The sequence below is a fragment of the Gobio gobio genome, assembly GCF_949357685.1.
Source record: "Gobio gobio genome assembly, chromosome: 25".
Taxonomy (NCBI): Eukaryota; Metazoa; Chordata; class Actinopteri; order Cypriniformes; family Gobionidae; genus Gobio; species Gobio gobio.
In genome coordinates, this window is record NC_137121.1 from 4029146 (window position 1) to 4050234 (window position 21089).

A 21089-nucleotide genomic window follows, 5' to 3' on the forward strand; every position below is an offset into this window, starting at 1 on the left:
TGGTTAGCGTTATACAGCACACCTCCAGACCGCGGCGAAATAAAGCGAAACTGAGGCGTGTACTGCAGTGATGTCTGGAATCACTGATCATTAAATGTTTAGTGCAAGACGTGCAGCGCCAATCTGTCACAGCCTACATAGCATTATAATGATAACACCGTGGAAAATGCTGTAAGTGATCTGTGCTTAGTTCCCCGTGTATCAGCTGATCCACAGAGAAACCAGCGAGAACACTCAGACTAGCGCGTGAAGTTCATGTGCGCATTCGCGTCCTTTTCTGCAGATGCACGTTGTAAGATTACTTTTATGTTGTCTATATCTGATTAATCTAAAACGCGTTTGGTTGAGCTTAATAAGCGAGAAAAGCGCTGCCGTTATACCGGCTGTTGTTCATTCTCTTCAGTTTCAGCTCAAACGCATATTTCATGCTCAACATGATGGTTTAGAGACCATATTCTTTTCAGATAGGCTATTTCTTTCTCAGAATCATTGATATTAGTAATGCAGCAGTGCTATACTGTTCTCGTATTTTTTAACAGTAGACCTAGTTTATTTAAAGTTGTTTTTCGTTATGAGTGCGAAAATGCGCAGTGATGTCTGTAAACGCTTCGATCATGAATAATAAAATGAAGTGCATGATGTGCAGAGTCAATCTGTCAAAGCATTATAATGAGAACAGGATTTTAATAAAATGTTGTTTCTGTGCTTTCGTTGTCCGTGTATCAGCGTTGTTAAAGGAAGAGCGCATTCAAAATGTTCCGTTTCAAACCCTTCCCCTGTACAATCTAGCACGCTGAAGTTCACGTGCGCATTCACGTCCTTTTGTGTTGATTTATGTCGTAATAGGTTCATAATAATCTTCATATTAATATTGATATAGGGTGCGTTTGGTTGAGTTTATTAACCAGCTAGCAAGCTCTGCAGGGTGGTGTTATTTCACCGTTTCAGCTCAAAGGCAATGCTCGATATTACTGACTTGGTTATTTGAGACGGTCATTTTATAAAGACGTTTCTTTTTCAAAGACATTTATGCATCATAATCTAGCAGTTATTTTTTGTTTTATATGTTCATGTTTTCATATCACGTTTGTATTTGTCAACAACCATTTTCATAACAGTATTTTCATTATCTCAATGACGGACAAGCCCCGCCCCCTGTACATGCCCCGCCCCGAGTACTCGAGTACTCGTTTTTGAGACCTATCGATGATCGAAATGAGAAATTGACAAAAATGCCCATCCCTAGTCGCATATTGAGAAAATGTCCCGCATTTTCATCAGTCTGTTGGTTTTTAATTATCATATTAAGAAAACATGGATGCGTTCTTTTGCCTTTTTAAGAAAGCATTTCATTTATTCTTTTTGCGGCATCATTTTTCACCTAGACATATTTAACAGCGCTTCGTCAGAAGTAACATCCCGCCTTTCACAAATACAACAGCCGTTTTTAAAATCCTATCCAATGGTTGAAAAGAAAAGAGTAAACACGGTCACTAGTAGGTTGTGATGGCTGTCAATCAAAATGTGGAGCGGTGATTAGTTCCGTGTAGAAAACGAATGGATAATTCGGTAAATTGGTTATATTCTTAATATATAATATAATATATAAGACTGTCAATTAACTAATTTCATGTTGCTTTATATTTTATTTGTTCATTATTGGACTTGGTCAGATCTGATGCCTGCTGCCTTTGGGCTCAGTGATGTTGAATTTAAATGACATGTAAAATGTTACATTGTGATGTAATGGTGTTTTCTGGAAGGGACTAAAGAACAAAGTATTTTTATCATCTGAAAGGCAGAATACATGTTTTTATTAAGTTAGATAGACATTTTGTAACAGTTTCAGGTTATGTTTTAGTGTCGGTCCCACATTGTCCCACACAAACTTAGTAATTGTCCCACATTTGGTTTGTTTGATGGTGGTCACCCTACCTCGATGCCCAAATCGTCCAAGACGCGCCGCGACCTCCACCCACTTTGACGCTATCGCCGCTGGCCATGTGAACGCACAGTTAGAGATGCAGACAATGTGAGGTAAATGTTCATTATCAATCCACTAAATATTTGTGTTAATTTTTATGCTTGTTGGAGTATCATGTTGTTCGCTAATGACAAACTCTATTGGAATCGATTGCAATTGCTATTCAAACTAATTTCCTTATTGAGTAAATAAGATTCTATTTAATTTCTGTTCTATTCTATTGTATTTCACCACCATAGGCAGAAGACAGCAGTGTAACTCAATAGGTTTTGCAACTGAGTGGATGTTTTTTTTTGTTCAAGGCCTGGCACCTTTTTAGCTCTTTACGAAACAAAAGCAGTGAAATCTAGCATACCATGTCCGTGTCAGTGGCCCAAGCTAATAAACTGACTTCCAAACGTTTTATTTCCATCTGATTAGGTTTTATTTACTGCAAGCTTGATGGACACTGAACTCTTTTCCTTATAAAACAAAACAAAGCCAGTCCTTTAAAAACATTTAACAGCCACTAGCAGAAAGCCTTTCTTTACAAATAGTCACATGCACAAGCGTGCACATGAAAAACCAGGGCACGTGTGTGTGTTTGTGTGAGGGTTCCTCGCTCAAGGAGCGTAATTCAGCAAAACCATATGTGTTCTCTGGACCTCGTTCCCTCTGAGAAGTCAAGACTCAAGAATGAAAAAAAATCTTTCCGAGACGTTATCTCCCGTCTCGAATTGCCACTGTCAAGAGCAGCTCCTGGGATCCAACAGGGAAAGTTATGAAAAAAATGTTATTTTTCTCCGGGTAGGTTGTCCTTCATCTAACACAAAAAGAGCCCCTGACCTCCAAACCCCTCTCATCCGTGAAAAATAGTCCTTCTCTCAGAAGACGGTCTGTTTTCATGCCGCTCACAGCATGTGGAACAGCTTCAAACGTAAACAAGTCGTATTTTAATTGAAAGAGTGGCGTTTCATGCTTCTGTCGGGCCCTAAAAGGACGTACCTACGGTTTGTTTTCCCATGGGCACAGAGCGGTAAACGAATCAATCTTTCAATGACTCTTTATTTTGACTGATGCTGTAGTTTCTGCTCCAGGCTAATGCAAGAGCTTCAAACTCAATCACAGAGTGCAAAGAGCAAAATAACAGCATTTCGTGCACCTCACTGAGTACTTAATATAATTCTCAGCACATTAGCGCTATTGTCAATATTTATATTTCTTCTGCTTGGAATGGATGGAGACGCACTCACCTCCACGATATGCGAGGAGAATCCAGCTTGAGACATCTGCAAACCAAAGGCCGTACCGTTCTGGTTGGTGCCTGCAGAAAAGTCAAACGTGTTTTGAGTGTTTTGCTGTGTGATGATGCTAATGTTTTGTGTATGGTTGGCAGGCTATAGTTATGTTTCAGTTGATGAGGTATTCTGAGGCCCTGTTTACACCTGGTATTAAGATGCGTTTTTGGTCGATCTGATCACAAGTGGATGACTTTAAAGGGTTAGTTCACCCAAAAATGAAAATTCTGTCATTAATGACTGACCCTCATGTGGTTGGACACCCGTCAGACCTCCGTTCATCTTCAGACACAAATGAAGATATTTTAGTGTAAATCTGATGCTCTGAAAGGCCTCCATTGGCTCAATGCACTTTACACTCTCAAGACCCTTAAAAGACACTAAAGATGTCGTTACAAAGTCCATCTCACTACAGTGGTTCTACAATAACTTTATGAATCGGCGAGAATAGTTTTTGTGCGCAAAAAACCCTAAATAACGACTTATATAGTGATGACGATTTCAAAATAATGCATCATGAAGCTTCGAAGCGTTATGAATCAGTGAGTCGAATCATGATTCGGATCGCGTGTCAAACCGCCAACCTGCGGAAATTTGGCGATTCAAACTGCTGAATCGACTCACTGATTCATAACGCTTCAAAGCTTCATGAGGCCGTGTTTTGAAATCGTCATCACTATATTAGTCGTTATTTAGGGTTTTTTTGCGCACAAAAACTATTCTCGCCACTCCATAAAGTTATTGTAGAACCACTGTAGTGAGATGGACTTTGTATCGACGTCTTTAGTGTCTTTTAAGGGTCTTGAGAGTGTAAAGTGCATTGAGCCAATGGAGGCCTTTCAGAGCCATCAGATTTACACTAAAATATCTTCATTTGTGTCTGAAGATGAACGGAGGTCTGACGGGTGTCCAACGACATGAGGGTAAGTCATTAATGACAGAATTTTAATTTTTGGGTGAACTAACCCTTTAAATACAGGTGTAACAGGGTCTAAAGCATTTTGAGCTTGTCCACTTTCGACCACTTCCAGAGCAGATTTGACCAGATTGCTTTCATAGAGTAAAGCTCATGTGGTCAAATGCATTTGAACAGCCACTAAAAGACCCCCTACTCTGACGCGTGAACATTTTGGGACGTGCGTTAGCCAGACGGGATTTCAACTTTGTTGGCTGAGGACCCAAGTTTGATTTGAAGAGGAAAACGTCCCCCAAGCACAATGTTCTCTCTCCATTCCTGATTTCTAACACACACTCATAGCGTTTGCTGTGTCTTGCGACTGTCAGAGCAGAAACTAAAGCTGATGCTCTCCGTATGTTTCCGGTCGCATTCATATGTAAGTTGTGTGAGGTTTTATCGTCCATTAGATGGAAAGATCTGAAAAAGCCCATACCCTCCCCTCGAAGAAATCAGGACAAATGGTTAAAAGTGGACAAAGTGGTCCATGTGTGATGCGATCGACCAAAATGCATCTTAATACCAGGTGTAAACAGGGCCTGTTTGGTTTAAATGTTGATATGTGGTTTCTACAGTCTTATGAGTGGTTTTTAGCATTGTTCTTGTTGTTTTCTTTGGCATTCTGATCTCTAGATATGGCTTAAGCATGGGATTCATACCCTCCAAGCTGAAGATCTTCTCTCCCAGAGCATCAACGATATCCTTCAAGGCCGACTCGTCAGTGACGCTGAAGAAGTGCTCCTCGGGATCAGTGGCTATGAACTTGATTTCCCTCAGAAAAGCTTCAGGATTGATTCCTCGCCGATTATAGTAGCCGAGAACCTGGAACGGCATTGGAATACCGGTTACACTTTATTTTACAGTATGTGCACTTATGTGTATAGAGTACCTAAGAAAGTACTGGGTAAAATAAGGTTACAGGTTCAGGGTTAGCGCCTAGTTATTACCCAGTTATTGTAATTAATATAATAAGTACGTGGGGAACAGTGCCCGGTTGCATAAAGCACCTTAAGTTTTTCCCTCAAGTATGAGACTTAAGGGGCGATTTCCCCTTACCTAAGAGAATAACTTAAGGGTGTTGCATATAATCTCTTAAACGGTTCTCTTAGGTAAGGGAAACATTTAAGTGTTTCACAACAGCGTTCCTGGATTCACGTTATTAAAGTCTTGTTGCCACAGATACGCAAGACACTAACACTAATGCTGTGTTCACACCAAACGTGAATAGAGCGTCAAATTCGCGTCTAGTTTGACACTTGAACTTTGAATGCATTTGCGCGTCCAAAGCGAGATGGACATGCGTTTAAAGCAAGCGTTTGAAGCGAAATTGACGCGCTCCCTTTTGCGCTTTTCATAGTGGTTGTGTGCGGCCGCGAAATTGAAAAATACTACTGTTATTGTGTCACGAAATATAGTTTTAAGAGTTGTTCAGTCGAGAATGTAGTTGTTTAAAGCTCAAATCGGTGGTTTATTTGTAAAGATAGCGCCTATTTAAAAATGTTGTGAGATCCCGCCTGGAACAGCCTCACCTCGGCTAGTCATCCTGACTTTTGCTGCTGGTAAACGAGACATGTTTAAATTCACAATCTATAGCTTCGTTCTATAAGTTAAAAGACATTAATGACTTGTTATAACGTCAAACGACTTTTTTAATTATGTGAGTTTTTCTTCATCTCATTCAGAAATGTACGCATGACTGCAAGTGTTCAGTGTCACAGTGGTTGCGATGTGTGACGGTCAAATCGGTGTATTCTAGCAACAATTTTTCATCGCTAAGATGGTCCAAAGGGTTCTCCCTATCCCTAAAAATACTTCTTGGCACATAATGATCTTCAGCTGGTTCCATAAATTCAGCCATGTCGTCTTATTTTTGTCCGCGTTACTTTTAAGGTTACGATTCCCAAACCTTAAGTTATACTTAGGGAAATGACTGTTAAGGGGTTTTATGCACCGCTTAACACTTTTTAAGGGATTACTTAAGTAAAAAAACTGCATTTAAGGGGAATTCTTAGTGTTTATCACGTTTCACTTAAAGAACCCCTTAAGTAACACATAAGGGTTTTTTTCTGCAACACCCTTAGGTTTAAGGGAAGCATAAGGGCGAACTTAAGGGAAAATTACACTTAAGGTGCTTTATGCAACTGGGCACAGGACTGTAAAATAAAGTGCTACTGGAATATCTTCACCTGTTTGATCTGTGCATCTGTTTGAAAACAACTCAAGAGTTTCATGACTGATGGACCAAAGTAAACCTGAAGAATACATCTGGCAGATTTTACTAGAAACTGTAACTCACCGCGATGCCATACAAGGTGATATTATCCTTCTCGCTTTCTTCTACGGCTGCCCGTAGGTCTGGGCTGTCATGCGATTCTCCATCAGTGATGACAATCATGACTTTCTTAGCGTCTGGACGACCCCCGTGTTTAAATGCTTGAGTTCTGTTATAAATACATATACACAGTGTAAACGAGTGAATCAAACTCTCAAAAATACCCCCCCCCCCCCCCCACACTCAAAAAAACCCCCAACATAAACAATATTTTAAATATCAACGTAATTGAACATTAACAAATAAGTCCATTTTGTCATCTTGCTAAAAATGCATAAAATGACGGGTTATTTTAATATTTACTCTCCCTATCCAGCCCCATGAAAAGCATGATGCGAAATGGAAAGCTGTTTTCTATATTTGATCGAGCTACTTGATTGAAACATTTTAAGATGAAAGCATCTGATGTTTGCGAGACAAGTATTCACTAAGCTAGAGGTCATTTTCTGAAGACTATCCGAATGAACGTCTTTGAGAGAGAGGCTGTAGATCGCGCATCATGTGTGTTTTCTTTATTTTGCAAAAAGCACAACAATTTGTTTTTATTGTGACTGTACACAAAAAAATAGAAACTTAACAGATTCTAATGATGTATAACACTTGCCTGAATGATAAAAAACGACAGAGTTATTTGAGTCTCTTTGGCACTGATAAGAAAAAAAGAGAGCCGATCGCGCCGGCGCGACTCGAGAGGGTTAAGCCAAAGAGAAACATAAAGCTATCTTGCTTGAAAGATAAACCTGATACAATGGCGTTAAATCAAAGTGAATTATTTAAATACACTCAAAAAAAATGATTTATGATGCTGTTCACTTTATTTAAGCAATTCATCTTGATTTAACACCATTAAATTAGGTTTCTGGTTCAAATGTAATTGATTCATGTTGAACTGACTTAAAACCCTTTGACATAACTTGATGTTTTCATTTTGAAATAACACGTTTCAATCAAGTAACACAAAGAAATAAGACTTTCACTTCCCATCATGCTTTGCAAAGGGGCTGAATTCGGAGAGTAAATGTTTAAATAAAGTGCAATTTGATGCATTTTTAACAAGATGAGAAAATTGAGAGACTTTTTAATGCTTAATGTTTTGTTTTGTTGGTATTTAAAAGTTTTGTTATGTTAGTGTTTTTTGAGTTTACCATTTGGTGAAGTGTAGAGCATGTGCTTGTGGTGAGGACCTACTAATAACTATTAAAGTTGTTTTAATAATAAAAAAAACTACTTTGAGCATGTAACAAAACCATTTTCTGACTAGCCAATAAAATCTTGTAAAAGGTTTTGTAAATGCACTCAAAAGCTATTCTTTGAATTAATGTAATTAAATCATGGAAAGGATTTCCATGTTCTTAAATGGCTTTCTTTCAGCATTAAGCACTTTTGTTAGGCTAACTTAAATAAATGAGTTGGTCCAAAACATTGCAAATTAGTTGGGCTGACACTATTAAATTAAGCTCGTAAATAAGTTGACCCAACGTAAGTACATTAAATTGGAATAACAGAATTGCATAACGCAGAAATAAAGCAAGTTAATCATGTGGAAATCATTTCCATTATTTTTTTATGTTCATTCAAAGAGTTATTTTTTTGAGTGTAGGTGAAAAGCTTTTAGTTTCTATAACTGTTACCGTTTTTTTGGCACTGCAGGAACTGGGAGTGATTTTAGTTCTAGAAATGCCTTTTGGGGGGGACTAAATTATCCCCTACTTCAGAGAAGGGTCTAATGCCGTGTTCCAGATGAGGTTAGTCGTGGGAAAATCCCAAATTGATTGTCCAAACCTCAGTGTGTTCCAGTCAATCACACGTCAAGTTCGCATGTTGACGATGTGATGTCGCCATGACACAAGGAGAGCATATCATGTTTGGGGGTCAAATATGACAAAAACAGAATAAAAATAGCAATCGCTTTGAAAACAGCTGACGAAAAGCAAAAACGAAGGTATCATTACATAAACTTAATGTCTAATGTTAAAGTTTGTTTTTACGTTTATGCTAATTAGAAGCAGGGCGTGCCGACATCTTGGAAGTTACGTCAAATGAAGAGGTCGGGGTTGATCGATGTACCCCGAAGTCAAATGTGTCACTTTAAGTGGCGTTTCAGACGTTATTTCCTAGAAGGAGGTAGGGAAAATCCTACTTCCCATCTATCTGGGATGCACAACAGGAACAGCCAGTGACGTAAGTGTATGTTGAAACACTGGTGCCATTTTTAAAAAGCTGTGCACCGTTTATAACATTTATATATACACCACGAACATAGAAAACAGCGATGGATGTACCGACATTGAAATCCAGGCACATCTCAAACTTTATGCTAAGGAGGGAATACAATGCGACTTTGAAGAGACCAAGCCAAACATGATTATTTCTGCTCAGCTAGCGACATTGGGCATCAACAGACCTTTTCGTATACCGTTAACTTTAACAGTTCGATCTAAGGAATATCTAATAAATCAGTTTTACTTGTTGAGCTTTGATTATAATTCAATTAATTGGTACAAAGGGATTTAATTTATAATTTAATTAGCCAGTGTAAGATTATTTATGTTAGCTGATCCAAAATAGGGCTGCACGATTTGGGAAAAATATCTAATTGCGATTATTCTGGTTAAAATTGCGATTGTGATTTAAAATGCGATTATTATTATTTTTATTTTTTTACAAATGAAAAGTGTGAATAATAGATTTTGTGTTTATATATTACTATGGCTAATAATAATAATTATGATTATTTTTATTGCTTAGTAAAAATAAGAAATATTACTATTACAATAACATTTTCATTATTAAAAATGTAAAATAGCATTTATGAATAAATGTAACAGTATAATAATTATAATTATATTTTACTAGAAAACTTATTTTACAACAAAAATATGGGTTACCTGTTAATATGCAGACAGACTATGACTAAAAATCATTAGAAAGGTCTAAGGATTTATTGTAAAAAAAAAAATATTATTATAAAAATCTGTGCTTTTTATCGGTGATGTCAATTTCTTAAAGTCTATGTCTTTAATATGAAATATGAGCCACTTATGCATCCACTGTGAGAATTAAAACTCCTGTACATTGCAGTAAAATGTATGGATTGTCAAACTTTTGGATAGAAAATAATAATAATAAATACTTTTAAATATGTATAATTCATACTGGAAGCCAGAGGGCGCCCTCAAGCAGAAACTCCACATTTACCTCAGAACAAGTAATCGTTCGTTCATTTTCAGGAAATCCCTTCCCAATGGGAAATCCCTAAATTGAAGCGCGCTGTATGCTGAATAAAACGAAGATAGAAACGCTTTGACTGATTAAACATGAAGATAATACTTCTGCGATAAGATATTAGTGTATTTGAGTTCATAAAGCCTTCTCGGGTATTTTCATAATAATAAATTATGCAGTGCTGATTGACATTCTGTGATTAGAAGCCACATCAGCTCAACTGACTATATGAAGTGAGTTAAAACATGTTATTAAACATATTTTGTTTGTGAAGATGTTTGATGCGTGTTGTTTTTCAAACGCACGTTATAAGTGACTCGCAGTGCTTTCAGACGGAGCAGCGTTTACTGATCTCAGAGCCGCTCTTCACACACACGCTGGGCATTTATTTATTTTATAAAAATGCGCTTTCATAATCGCACAACCCAAATTGCGATTCGATTTCGTTTAATCGTGCAGCTCTAATCCAAAATTACGCTTTTTGTGATTTATGCCATTTCTAATAATCTTGACTCATTAGCTTAGCCTTATTTCCATTGTAAATAATGATGCACTGAAAATGATGGATGGCAGACAGACAAACACAAACATGGCAGTGTACCGGGCCACATTAATCCCGAGAGCTGTGCGCGTCTCCTCTCCGCCTCGCTGGTCGATATTCTTAGCTGCCGCTACAACCTCATCAACCGTACGGAAATCATCCAGACGAAACTCGTTCACTACTCGTGCGCCGTACTGCACCACACCTACCTGGACAACAGGACACAACACCAGGTGAGAAGGCATCATTTATAGTATACTTGCTTTTATGTCATACTGTCAAATTCTGTTGTTCAATTTAAGGCTGGAATACACCTCGTGATTTTGGCCCAGATTCAATGCTCTAGTTGCCTCAACTCTGCAGATTTGAGTTTTGCGTGAAAATTGCGTAGCTTATGATGGGACTCTTTTTTTTAGCTTCAAAATATGATTCCATCCAGCCGTCGGAGATCAGACATGTTAATTTTTAGAGCTGATTTTAGAACATGTATGCTGCATCCGAAATTGAATGCGTCCCTACTATATAGTAGGCGAAAAACAGTGCACCAAAGGACGAGTGGCTGCACCCGAAATTGCATACTCTCTTTAGTAGGTACTCATTTTGGATTTCCGCTTACTATACAGTTGCAAGAAAAAGTATGTGAACCGCTTAAAGAATCTTTGAAAATGTGATTAATTGCAACTAAATAAGAGAGATCATACAAAATGCATGTTATTTTTTTATTTAGTACTGTCCTGAATAAGATATTTTACATATACATTTTTTTACATATAGTCCACAAGACTGAATTTATTAAAATGACCCTGTTCAAAAGTTTACGAACCATTAATTCTCAATACCGTGTGTCGTCCCCTGGATGATTCACGGCTGTTTTTATGTTTTGTGATAAAAACTGTCCCTTGTTTGTCCTGAGCCGTTAAACAGATCAACGTTCTTCAGAAAAATCCTCCAGGTCCTGCACATTCTTCAGTTTTCCAGCATCTTTTTCATATTTGAACCCTCTCCAGCAGTGACTGTAGGATTTTGAGATCCATCTTTTCCCACTGAGGACGATTGAGGGATTCAAACACAACTACTAAAAAAGGTTGAAACATTCACTGATGCTCCAGAAGGAAACACGACGCATTAAGAGCCGGGGGTGAAAACTTATTGAATTTGAAGATCAAGGTAAATTGTACTTAATTTGTCTTTCAGGAAACTTAAGTAAGCATCTTCTGTTGTTTCCGAAGGGCAGTACTAAATAAAAAAAAATTGATATTGAAACAAAATAAGAAAAATTTGAACCTCATCCTTTTCAAAAGTTTTCACCCCCAGCTCTTAATGCGTTGTGTTTCCTTCTGGAGCATCAGTGAATGTTTCAACCTTTTTTTTAGTAGTTGTGTTTGAATCCCTCAGTCGTCCTCAGTGGGAAAAGCTGGATCTTAAAATCATTCAGTCATTGCTGGAGAGGGTTCAAATATGCAAAAGATGCTGGAAAACTGAAGAATGTGCAGGACCTGGAGGATTTATCTGAAGAACGTTGGTCTGTTTAACTGCTTTAATTTTAATAAATTCAGCAATGTTTTTGTCTTGTGGACTATATGTAAACATCTTTTATGTAAAATATCTTATTCAGGACAGCACAAAAAAAAAAATTACGCATTTTGTATGATCTCTTTATTTTGTTAAAATGATTCACATTTTCACAGATTCTGCAAGCGGTTCACATACTTTTTCTTGCCACTGTAGTAGGGAAGTATGTGCTTTCGGATGCAGCCTTGTTTACATTTGTACGTTTTTTCGTGAGTTTGTTGCGTTCGGAATGACTTGAAAGATCGTGTGTGATTTCTAAGTCGTCAAGTTTACTATGTTTTAATATTTGTTCAGATTTGAAAAGTCGTGTAGTGTAGTCCAGCCTTCAATAACTAATGCATGAAACAGAAATTTTGCTCTAAAATATATTTCCATAATGCATCATAATTAATATTCTATTAAAGAAACATGTATATTTTCTTGAATTTTCAGATTTTTTGCCCTATTTCTGAGCCACACGAGTGCAGTGGTAAGTGCTGTTTTTGTACAACAAAAAGCATTCATAAATCAAAGTCAGAACAGTCCAAACTGATTTTACAGGTCATAATTCAGACGCACCTGGATCTGTCCTGGACCGACGTAAAACTTCTGTAGCACGTTTATCAGGAAATCTTGAACCTCATACCAGGGATAAATGGAGTTGGATCCATCTAACACGATCACTATGTCCATGTAGGTCTCGCATCCTGTGGAGAAACTGATGCTGTCAGGAGGCATGTGATGAAAGCAGATTATATCCGCAATTCAAAAGAAGCTTCATCAATGAAGAGTTTGGCTTTACTTTGGAAGGCCGGAGCGATGCTGTGGGTGAAGTTGAAGCTGCTGTTGACTCTTGAACAGATGCCCGTGCTGTAGTAGGAACTTCCACACTCATACGACCACAGCGGCCCACATGCCTAAAATACAGTCAGCATGAAACTGTTCACAATTAATGAATTATGAATTGATGAATATTTCTCAATATGACTAGGATCATAGGCGGAGCGTATGAAGGGCTGGCCCACATACCAGAGACGCACGCGTCTGATTGTATTTAGAAAGAAAAGAAAACTGATCTGCCAATTTCTCCATAATAATAGCATATTGGGGAAATGATCCAGTGAGTATCTGTGTTTGCGCTCTGGAGAACGTCAAAGGTTTCTATTTACACCATGTTTTTACAGCGTTGAGCAATGTAACCAATCACAAACATATCTGTTGATCTCTTGAATGCAATGGCCAATCAGAGTTGTTTAAGTGAGGTGAGATTCTGAGTTCTGCACGCTCGCAAATCCTATCATTATATCAAACTATATAAATAAGAGATTCATTTTGCAGTCGGCTTCATTGATTATACCAAAACTTTGTGAGATCGCAATAAACAAAGATAGTTTGTGAACGTAGATGCTTTAATAACATGTTTTATCGGTGTTGTGAATTCTGAATTTGAACTCCTTACCCTACACCTAATCCTTAACCTACCCATACTGGGGACTATTATAATCTGGCGAGGGTCTGAATTCGGCACAACACCGGGAGCGTTTATGCTGGAATGTGTTATTTAGTTGGCGACTCATAACTTGAAAATATTTAATGGAAATCTATTTAACCCTCATCCTTCCCTCGCACTGTGTAAAAACTCCTTCCCTCGCAGGTCAACTTTTTTTGTGTGTAGAAAGCTCTTTTTATATTTGTAATGAATTTGTTTAATTTATATTTTTTTAAACCTTTTTAAATAACCACATTTTATCAATAAAAAATAAATAGTAATTTAAGCACATTCTTCACATTCTTACAACTTCAATTCAGAATGACTTACAATTTCATGCATAACCCTTTTAATTCAGCTCAGAATATCTTACATTGGGTGTCTTTGCCGACCTCTTGTAATAAAATATTAATATAATATATTATTTCATGACTCTTGCCACTAGATGGCCCTATCGCTCTATATGGAGCAAATGAGCTGTTCCGCTGGGTCCTAAACTCAGTTTCTCTTCAGTATGTATTCAGATACACATGTAGACATTATAAAATCATTGTTTGGTAAAGTTTAGTTCAAATGTTGAGCATTTTTTAGGGTTTTCTATGTGTACTGAAGCATTCCTCGCATTCCATTCATTCCTAAGGGGGTCAAATTGACCCGTGAGGGAAGGATTTGTTACTTTAAAAAATTTCAACCACATAACTCCTTGAATCCTGTAAAAAAAATTGCCATTGGTGGTTCAAATGTGACAAAGTCCTAGGGTCTTGGACCACTCAGATGAACACTCAATTTTAAATAAAAATAAAGAAATTTGTAAGGGAAGGATGAGGATTAAATGTGTTTTTAAAAGGGAAGTGCATCTCCTTAGCCCTACCCTGAAGTGGGTTCACCCTCCGCCCATGAGTAGGATCATTGAGAAAGTAAATAGAGTAAAATAGTTAATGCATTAAAGTGAAAATGAATGTTACCACAAAGCTGTGATCCTTGGGGTTGGAGGTGAGAGTCATTCCCAACCTCATTTTCTCTTTGCGTTCGGACACGTTGTTCAGGGATATCTTTCCTAGAAAAGTCCAGAGAAAAAATACAATTACAAAATGTTATAATTTGCCTTAATATTGCGGCGTCCGATGGGTGATACCTAGATGCAGTCGTGTGCAGTTTGCGGCAGGTTTGCTGTCTAGTGGACATCTGTAGACGTCACCTGTCTGATGTTCTCCGCTCCCCTCAAAGGGAGCTCCTACTAGGAGCCTGAAATACAAGAATATACTTTCTTTAATACTTACACAGCTTTATTTTAGTGGTCACCAACCATTTCAAGCCAAAGATCCCTGACCTCGGCCTTGATGAAAGGCAAGATCAACCTATAGATTTTTCAACCTATAGTCCGATTAAGATTTTATTTTTATTTCCAATAAACTGCAGATTTTTTTCCTTTTAAGCAAATGTACTTGTTTATTTTCTCTATAACAGGCCAAACTTGTCTTTAAAAAAAAACTAGCTATTTGAAATTAGAGGCAACCACTGCATTTTAATCACGATCCAAACAAAGATACACACATGTAGCATGAGCAGTTGTTTTTGATTTAAATTACATTGCATAATTTCAAGACTTAGAGCAAATACAGAATGGTATGACTTGAGCTTTGGGAAATGTATGTTACATAAGACACATCTGCACAAAACAAAAACAGACGGACTGAATAAAAATGCAAATTCACTCTCTAACAGCAGGTGGCGCTTATAGGAAAGAAGCGTTTCTTTGGGTACCGCTTTAAAAATGCCATTGAAACGATTCTGAACAGAGTCAGTTTCCTTCAGAGATACATTTATGTAACCCCAATTCAATATTTATATTTTTCTTCCTATATTTCGAGGTTCGCAAACGGTGATCTTGCTGTGTCTGGTATTTTCCCTGCCGCGCGTCTGCACTCTCCTCTTTGCGTCCGTCTTCAGCGCTCGTTTTCCATCTCTGGCTGTTAACAGACTTATATTATCACACAAATGACATTTCGGGAAATGATTGCAATAAAGTTTGTGTGCAAGAATAGAGATTAAAAACCGTCCGGTTGCCAATTGTGTGTTTGGAGCACAAACCAGATGTTTCCGATTTGTGCGGTTGCACTCGCACAAATGCTCCCAAATAAACTTTGAGGTCGCATAGATTAAATTTTGGGAGCATATGGAGCAATTTCAAGATTTGATAATGTGTGTTTTTAACCACTTATGCTCTAGGACCATTTTTGGGGGGATTTCCGCCTGGATTTGGCCTACCCAAATGGAAAAGCTTCCCATACACACATACAGTGGTCTAAATACACAATTTTGATGTCATTTTAATGGAAACCCTTTGTAGTTACAGGAGGAAATTACATTAAAAAGTTAATATTCCTCCATTCAGATCCATTTGAATAAATCTTGCATACAAGATCCAGACAAAAATCTTTTTTCCAGTATTTTCTGGAATCTAGTGGAAACAGCCCAAACTGTCTGCAGGGTGCTAGAGCACACAGGGCCTGAGTTACACACTTTTAACATTGAAGCCATTTTGTGTCGCATCATCATTACGCATCATGCTTAGCTAAAATGCATTAAATTATAAAACAAAGTGTTGTGAACTTCTGTTGTTTCTTGAAGTAGAGACCAGGGGCCCGTTCTTCGTACGTTGCTTATTACATCTGAGATGATTTGACAGATCCCAGATCTTTTAATCGTGATAACTGATCTCAGGCTAATTTGGTTCTTCAAACGAATTTGCGGATTGGATTAAAATATCTGGATTAAATGATCTAAGATTACTGCGCGTTCTTGTGTTCCCTGAAGAGGGTAGATGCATCGATACTCGAAACCACGATCAGCAATGCAGCGATTGGCTGGCGTCAACACAGCAACGTAATGACATCATATAATTAAAAAAGCCACCTGGCAAAAAACTTGACAAATTATACAATAAAAACCCCACGAATTTCTGGACCTTTATAAGGAAACAGCCAAACCACCAAACCAACATAAAAGTTATAATAGATAAATGATAAATGTTTTTTTTTTTTTAACATGATTACCAATTATTTATATTTATATTCAGATTTTATACTGTATTTGTACACCCTTTACATTTTTATTTCAATGTTGTAATTTATGTATTTATGCAATCTAATCCTGTTTACATGAAATAAGCCACTCATGAGCAGGTTTAAGCTTACGGACCTGTTACTATGACAGCAAGTCCAGGATGAGCTTCGAAGAACCAAACAATCCAAGATCATGTCAAATCGTCAACAATCAAATCCAGCTAACTGAGTTAGCGGCGTACGAAGAACGGGCCCCAGGAGACGTCGGGATCAAAACAGAAGTGATTCTTTTAATGAGAACTCTCTGTGCTGCAGGTCGTCCGAAAACAGTCTGATTTAACAGTACAAGATAATGCAATTTATCTACATTTCAGGGGGAGAGGTTATACAGCAGAGGAGGAGACATTCAAACAATGGAATGCATATGTTGTATAGGTAAAAAGGACACACCCTACATAACTGTGTCTCTCGTCCAGATTCAATCAGCATAACAGTGCCATTCAAATGCATAGATGCTAATCCAATCACTCAGGCAGTATTGCTCTAAACTTGTCATGGTAAATAGTCAGGAAATGCATAGAGACAAAAGACTTAATGTCTCAACCACTTACACAGCCTGACGTATCTCCTTAGAATTTCCTCAAGTTTACTTCAAAATGTAAAACACAAATATAGATAATGTTTTCAGTTATATTCTATTACATTTGAACCTAGATATAACAATGTATAAATTTGTAACCCCACAAAAGTCTTTTGCCAGTAAGCGGCTACCTTGAAAAACCCAGACCAAAAATACATACAGGAACCACCAAAGATACAACAGCAACCTTAGCAATGCTCTAGCATAGGGTGACCAGACGTCCCCATTTTCCGGGGACAGTCCCGGTTTTTGGTGTTTTGTCCCTGACTGGAGCTGTCCCCGGAAATGTCCCCGTTTTACAGCTCGTTCAAAACAACCCGCAGATATATTGCAAAAAAGCACCCAACCATAATACAGCAGCTGCTGGTTATAGGAGCAATCGTGTAGTAGTGATAATTGTCACCAGCAGATGGCGCTGTGAGATACGCTGACTCTACTTGGACACGCGCACTTTACTGCTTCATGAAGAACGTAACCAAGAGCAGAACCCCCCAAAAGTTCTGCAGTCGCAAAGCAGGGATTACCATACATCTGAACTATAAATATAAAAAAAACTAAACAATTACACTTGTAAAAAATACATGCGCAGAATACATACTTTCTGCTTAAAATAAGGCTAAAATGCAAAATAACAAGACCTATTAAGGATAGTAAGAATTATTTTCAAGCTAAAACGAAACAATATATTTTTTTTTTTTTTTTTTTTTACTTTATTTGACAGGGACAATGGACAATACAATATTACCCCAGAATTAGCTACATAGCTAAATTTCATCTGTTGTCCCTGGGCAGGAGTACACCAAATTATCAATAAAAATACCATACAGATTAAATACAATAGAATACAAAAAAAAAAAAAAACATATTCAACAATCGTTTACCTTGTATAATTAATGATCACAAACCTGACTTGCCTTTAAAATCTTTTCAAATGTAATTTAAACTGGACAAAAGTAGTGCACTGTCTAATATCAGTTGGTAAACTATTCCAGTTATTAACAGCCTTTGCAGAAAACGCTGATCGACCAAAATCTGTTTTTCTAAAATGCGCTTAGTCACCTCTTAACGAGGCTCTTATCTGTCTTGAACTGTCTTTGCGTAATGAAACAAACATCTTTAAAGGTGGAGGTGCAAGATCATTCACAATTGTATACATTAAACTACAGTTGTGAAATATGACAAAGTTATTAAAGGTAAAAAGATGATGATTTTGAATTATAAGACAATGATGATGTCTGTCAGGTTTCTTATCAAACACTTTTATAGCACGTTTGTATAAACTTTTCAAAGGTCTAAGGAGTAGATTTTCCTGCTTGGGACCATGAAGTAATGCAGTAAGAGAAATTAGAAGAGATTAAAGAGTGCAGAAAGATTCTTGCAGCTTGACCCCGTATAAATTTAAAATTTCTAAGTTGGGGTGCAACTGTACAAACAATTTTTTTTAACATGCTTTTCAAATGTTAAGTGAGTGTCTAAAATAAATCCTACTATGGTACGTTATAGCATAGTACTGAAAGATTATCATACATGGCATACCGGAAAATAATGTCCCTTCTGAAAAGACTATAGTTTGCTGGGATGAATAGGTTTAGTTGGTCTCTGAGACTGGTGAAGTTGGGTTTCAGCTGGTCTTAAGTGCCAAAAACCTTTATAAAATCAAACTAGTCCATTCTGATGACAGTGAAAGCCAGTTAAAACCAACAAACCACCTCAGAGTAGCTTACATATTGACTGACATGTTTGACCACTCAAATAGGAAATGTCCCCGGTTTCCATTTCAGAAATCTGGTCACCTTACTCTAGCAACACCATAGCATCATGGAGGTAAGTTTAGCATGGGAAAGCAGCACTCAAGATATTTCTCCAGCAAAACGTAACGGTAGCAGATCAGTCCAAACAGTCATTTTATGAGAAACACAAACAGGATCACAAGTTCAACATTCCAGCAGCGTTCCAGTCGAAGTCATTCATTCCCTGATAGGAAGAAAGCGCTACATGAGCCCAGCAGCAAAGAATCGCTAAGCAGATTTTCCCAGCTTCTGAGGTACGTTTGAGACCGAGCCAATACCAGAAACCAACAGCAGAAGCTGTTCTCGTTGAGATCAAGACGTTTAGAACTACGATGACAAACCGCATCCCACAGTTTGGCCTGTGAAATCCATCCATGTCAATGTTTACATTCCTCTACTGCCACTGCGACCTGCAGCACAGCCGCTTGTTTCGGGTCACAAAATCATTGATGTCAGTCAATATGTAAGCCCCCCAACATAAACTACTCTGAGGTGGTTTGTTGGTTTTAACTGGCTTTCACTGTAATCAGAATGGACTAGTTTGATTTTATAAAGTTTTTTGGCACTTAAGACCAGCTGAAACCCAACTTCACCAGTCTCAGAGACCAACTAAACCTATTAAAGGGTTAGTTCACACAAAAATGAAAATTCTGTCATTAATTCCTCACCCTCATGTCGTTGGACACCCGTCAGACCTCCGTTCATCTTCAGGCACAAATGAAGATATTTTAGTGTAAAGCTGATGCTGAGAAAGGCTTCAGATAGGCCTCCATTGGCATTCAGTACATTTACACTCACAAGACCCATAAAAGGCACTAAAAACATCGTCACAAAGTCCATCTCACCACAGTGGCTCTACAATAATTTTACGATGCGACGACAATAGTTTTTGTGCGCAAAAAAAAAAAAAAAAACTTTATTCAACCTCTTCTTGTCTTCCGTGTGTGCCTCCACGGCGCATGCGTGAGAATATGACGTAGCGCCGGCGTTCGGGAATCCATGAAATGCACACTTTAACCCCATTTTGAGACCTAAAGCTTGATCAATGTAGAATTCAACAGCTGAGATACGCGCGTCTTCCTCTGCTTGTAAACAAATCTCTTCTGGTGTCCGAACGCCGGATCTGCGTCATATTCTCACGCATGTGTCATGGAGGCACACAGAAGACAAGAACAAGTTGGATAAAGGTTATTTAGATTTTTTTTGCGCATAAAAACTATTGTCGTCGCATCTTAAATTATTGTAGAGTCACTGTGGTGAGATGGACTTTGTAACGACGTTTTAAGTGCCTTTTATGGGTCTTGGGAGTGTAAATGTACTGAATGCCAATGGAGGCCTATCTGAAGCCTTTCTCAGCATCAGCTTTACACTAAAATATCTTCATTTGTGTCTGGAGATGAACGGAGGTCTGACGGGTGTCGAACGGCATGAGGGTAAGGAATTAATGACAGAATTTTCATTTTTGGGTGAACTAACCCTTTAATCCCAGCAAACTATAGTCTTTTCAGAAGGGACATTATTTTACTGTATGCCATGTATGATAATCGTTCAGTACTATGCAGAGGTGGACAAAGTACACAACTCCATTACTCGAGTGAAAGTAAAAGTACTACTGGTCAAATATTACTCTGTTACAAGTGAAAGTTGTTAAAAACAATTTTTACTTAAGTAAAAGTACAGAAGTACTTGCTTTTAAAAGTACTTAAGTATCAAAAGTAAATTTTCCTTTTTTATGTCAATGCATTATTTTATTATTGTTGTATAAATGCACGCTATGCCATGATGGTTTAAGCCAGTCAGTGATGCTCCATAAGACCACCTTGAACTAATTTAAATACTTAAAATTTACAAAGCTTTTTACAAAGCTGCTGTCACTTTAAGGCAGAATGCACAAATCCTACACACTGATACACATCTGATATTCCCCCAACTGTTTACGTTCACTTAAGACATAATCAACTTTGTTTACGTGAATACTTTCCAAAATGAAAATTTTGAAATTTTGTGTGTATTGGTCTGTTGTGCGAAAAACACACAAAAGAAAGCTCTATTCAGTACTAGTGCTCTGGCATCTCAGAAAACAGACTGAACTGAGCTCGTTCATCAGGCTTTTTCAGATTCATCCATATGTCTATGCTTCTCTTTCTCCCAGACATTTACATTTTGCAAAAAAAAAAAAACTTTTAAAGAAGAAAAAAAATTATCCACTGACTTGCAAATCTGCTACAGAAATGACTTTT

General features: G+C 37.7%; 1 protein-coding gene across 1 annotated transcript in view; it reads right to left on the reverse strand.

Moving 5' to 3' along the window:
• The window catches only part of itga11b (integrin, alpha 11b), a gene marked incomplete at its 5' end in the record, with an annotated part of 65232 nt that extends 46435 nt beyond the window's left edge, over nucleotides 1–18797 (reverse strand). The window contains 9 exons of the mRNA XM_079809540.1: nucleotides 3217–3287; nucleotides 4876–5038; nucleotides 6513–6657; nucleotides 10375–10523; nucleotides 12445–12572; nucleotides 12668–12782; nucleotides 14320–14411; nucleotides 14490–14599; nucleotides 18784–18797. Of these exons, the coding sequence (XP_079665666.1) occupies nucleotides 3217–3287; nucleotides 4876–5038; nucleotides 6513–6657; nucleotides 10375–10523; nucleotides 12445–12572; nucleotides 12668–12782; nucleotides 14320–14411; nucleotides 14490–14599; nucleotides 18784–18797 (987 nt within the window). The remainder of the gene's footprint in view (nucleotides 1–3216; nucleotides 3288–4875; nucleotides 5039–6512; nucleotides 6658–10374; nucleotides 10524–12444; nucleotides 12573–12667; nucleotides 12783–14319; nucleotides 14412–14489; nucleotides 14600–18783) is intronic.
• Nucleotides 18798–21089: the final 2292 nt, after the last annotated feature.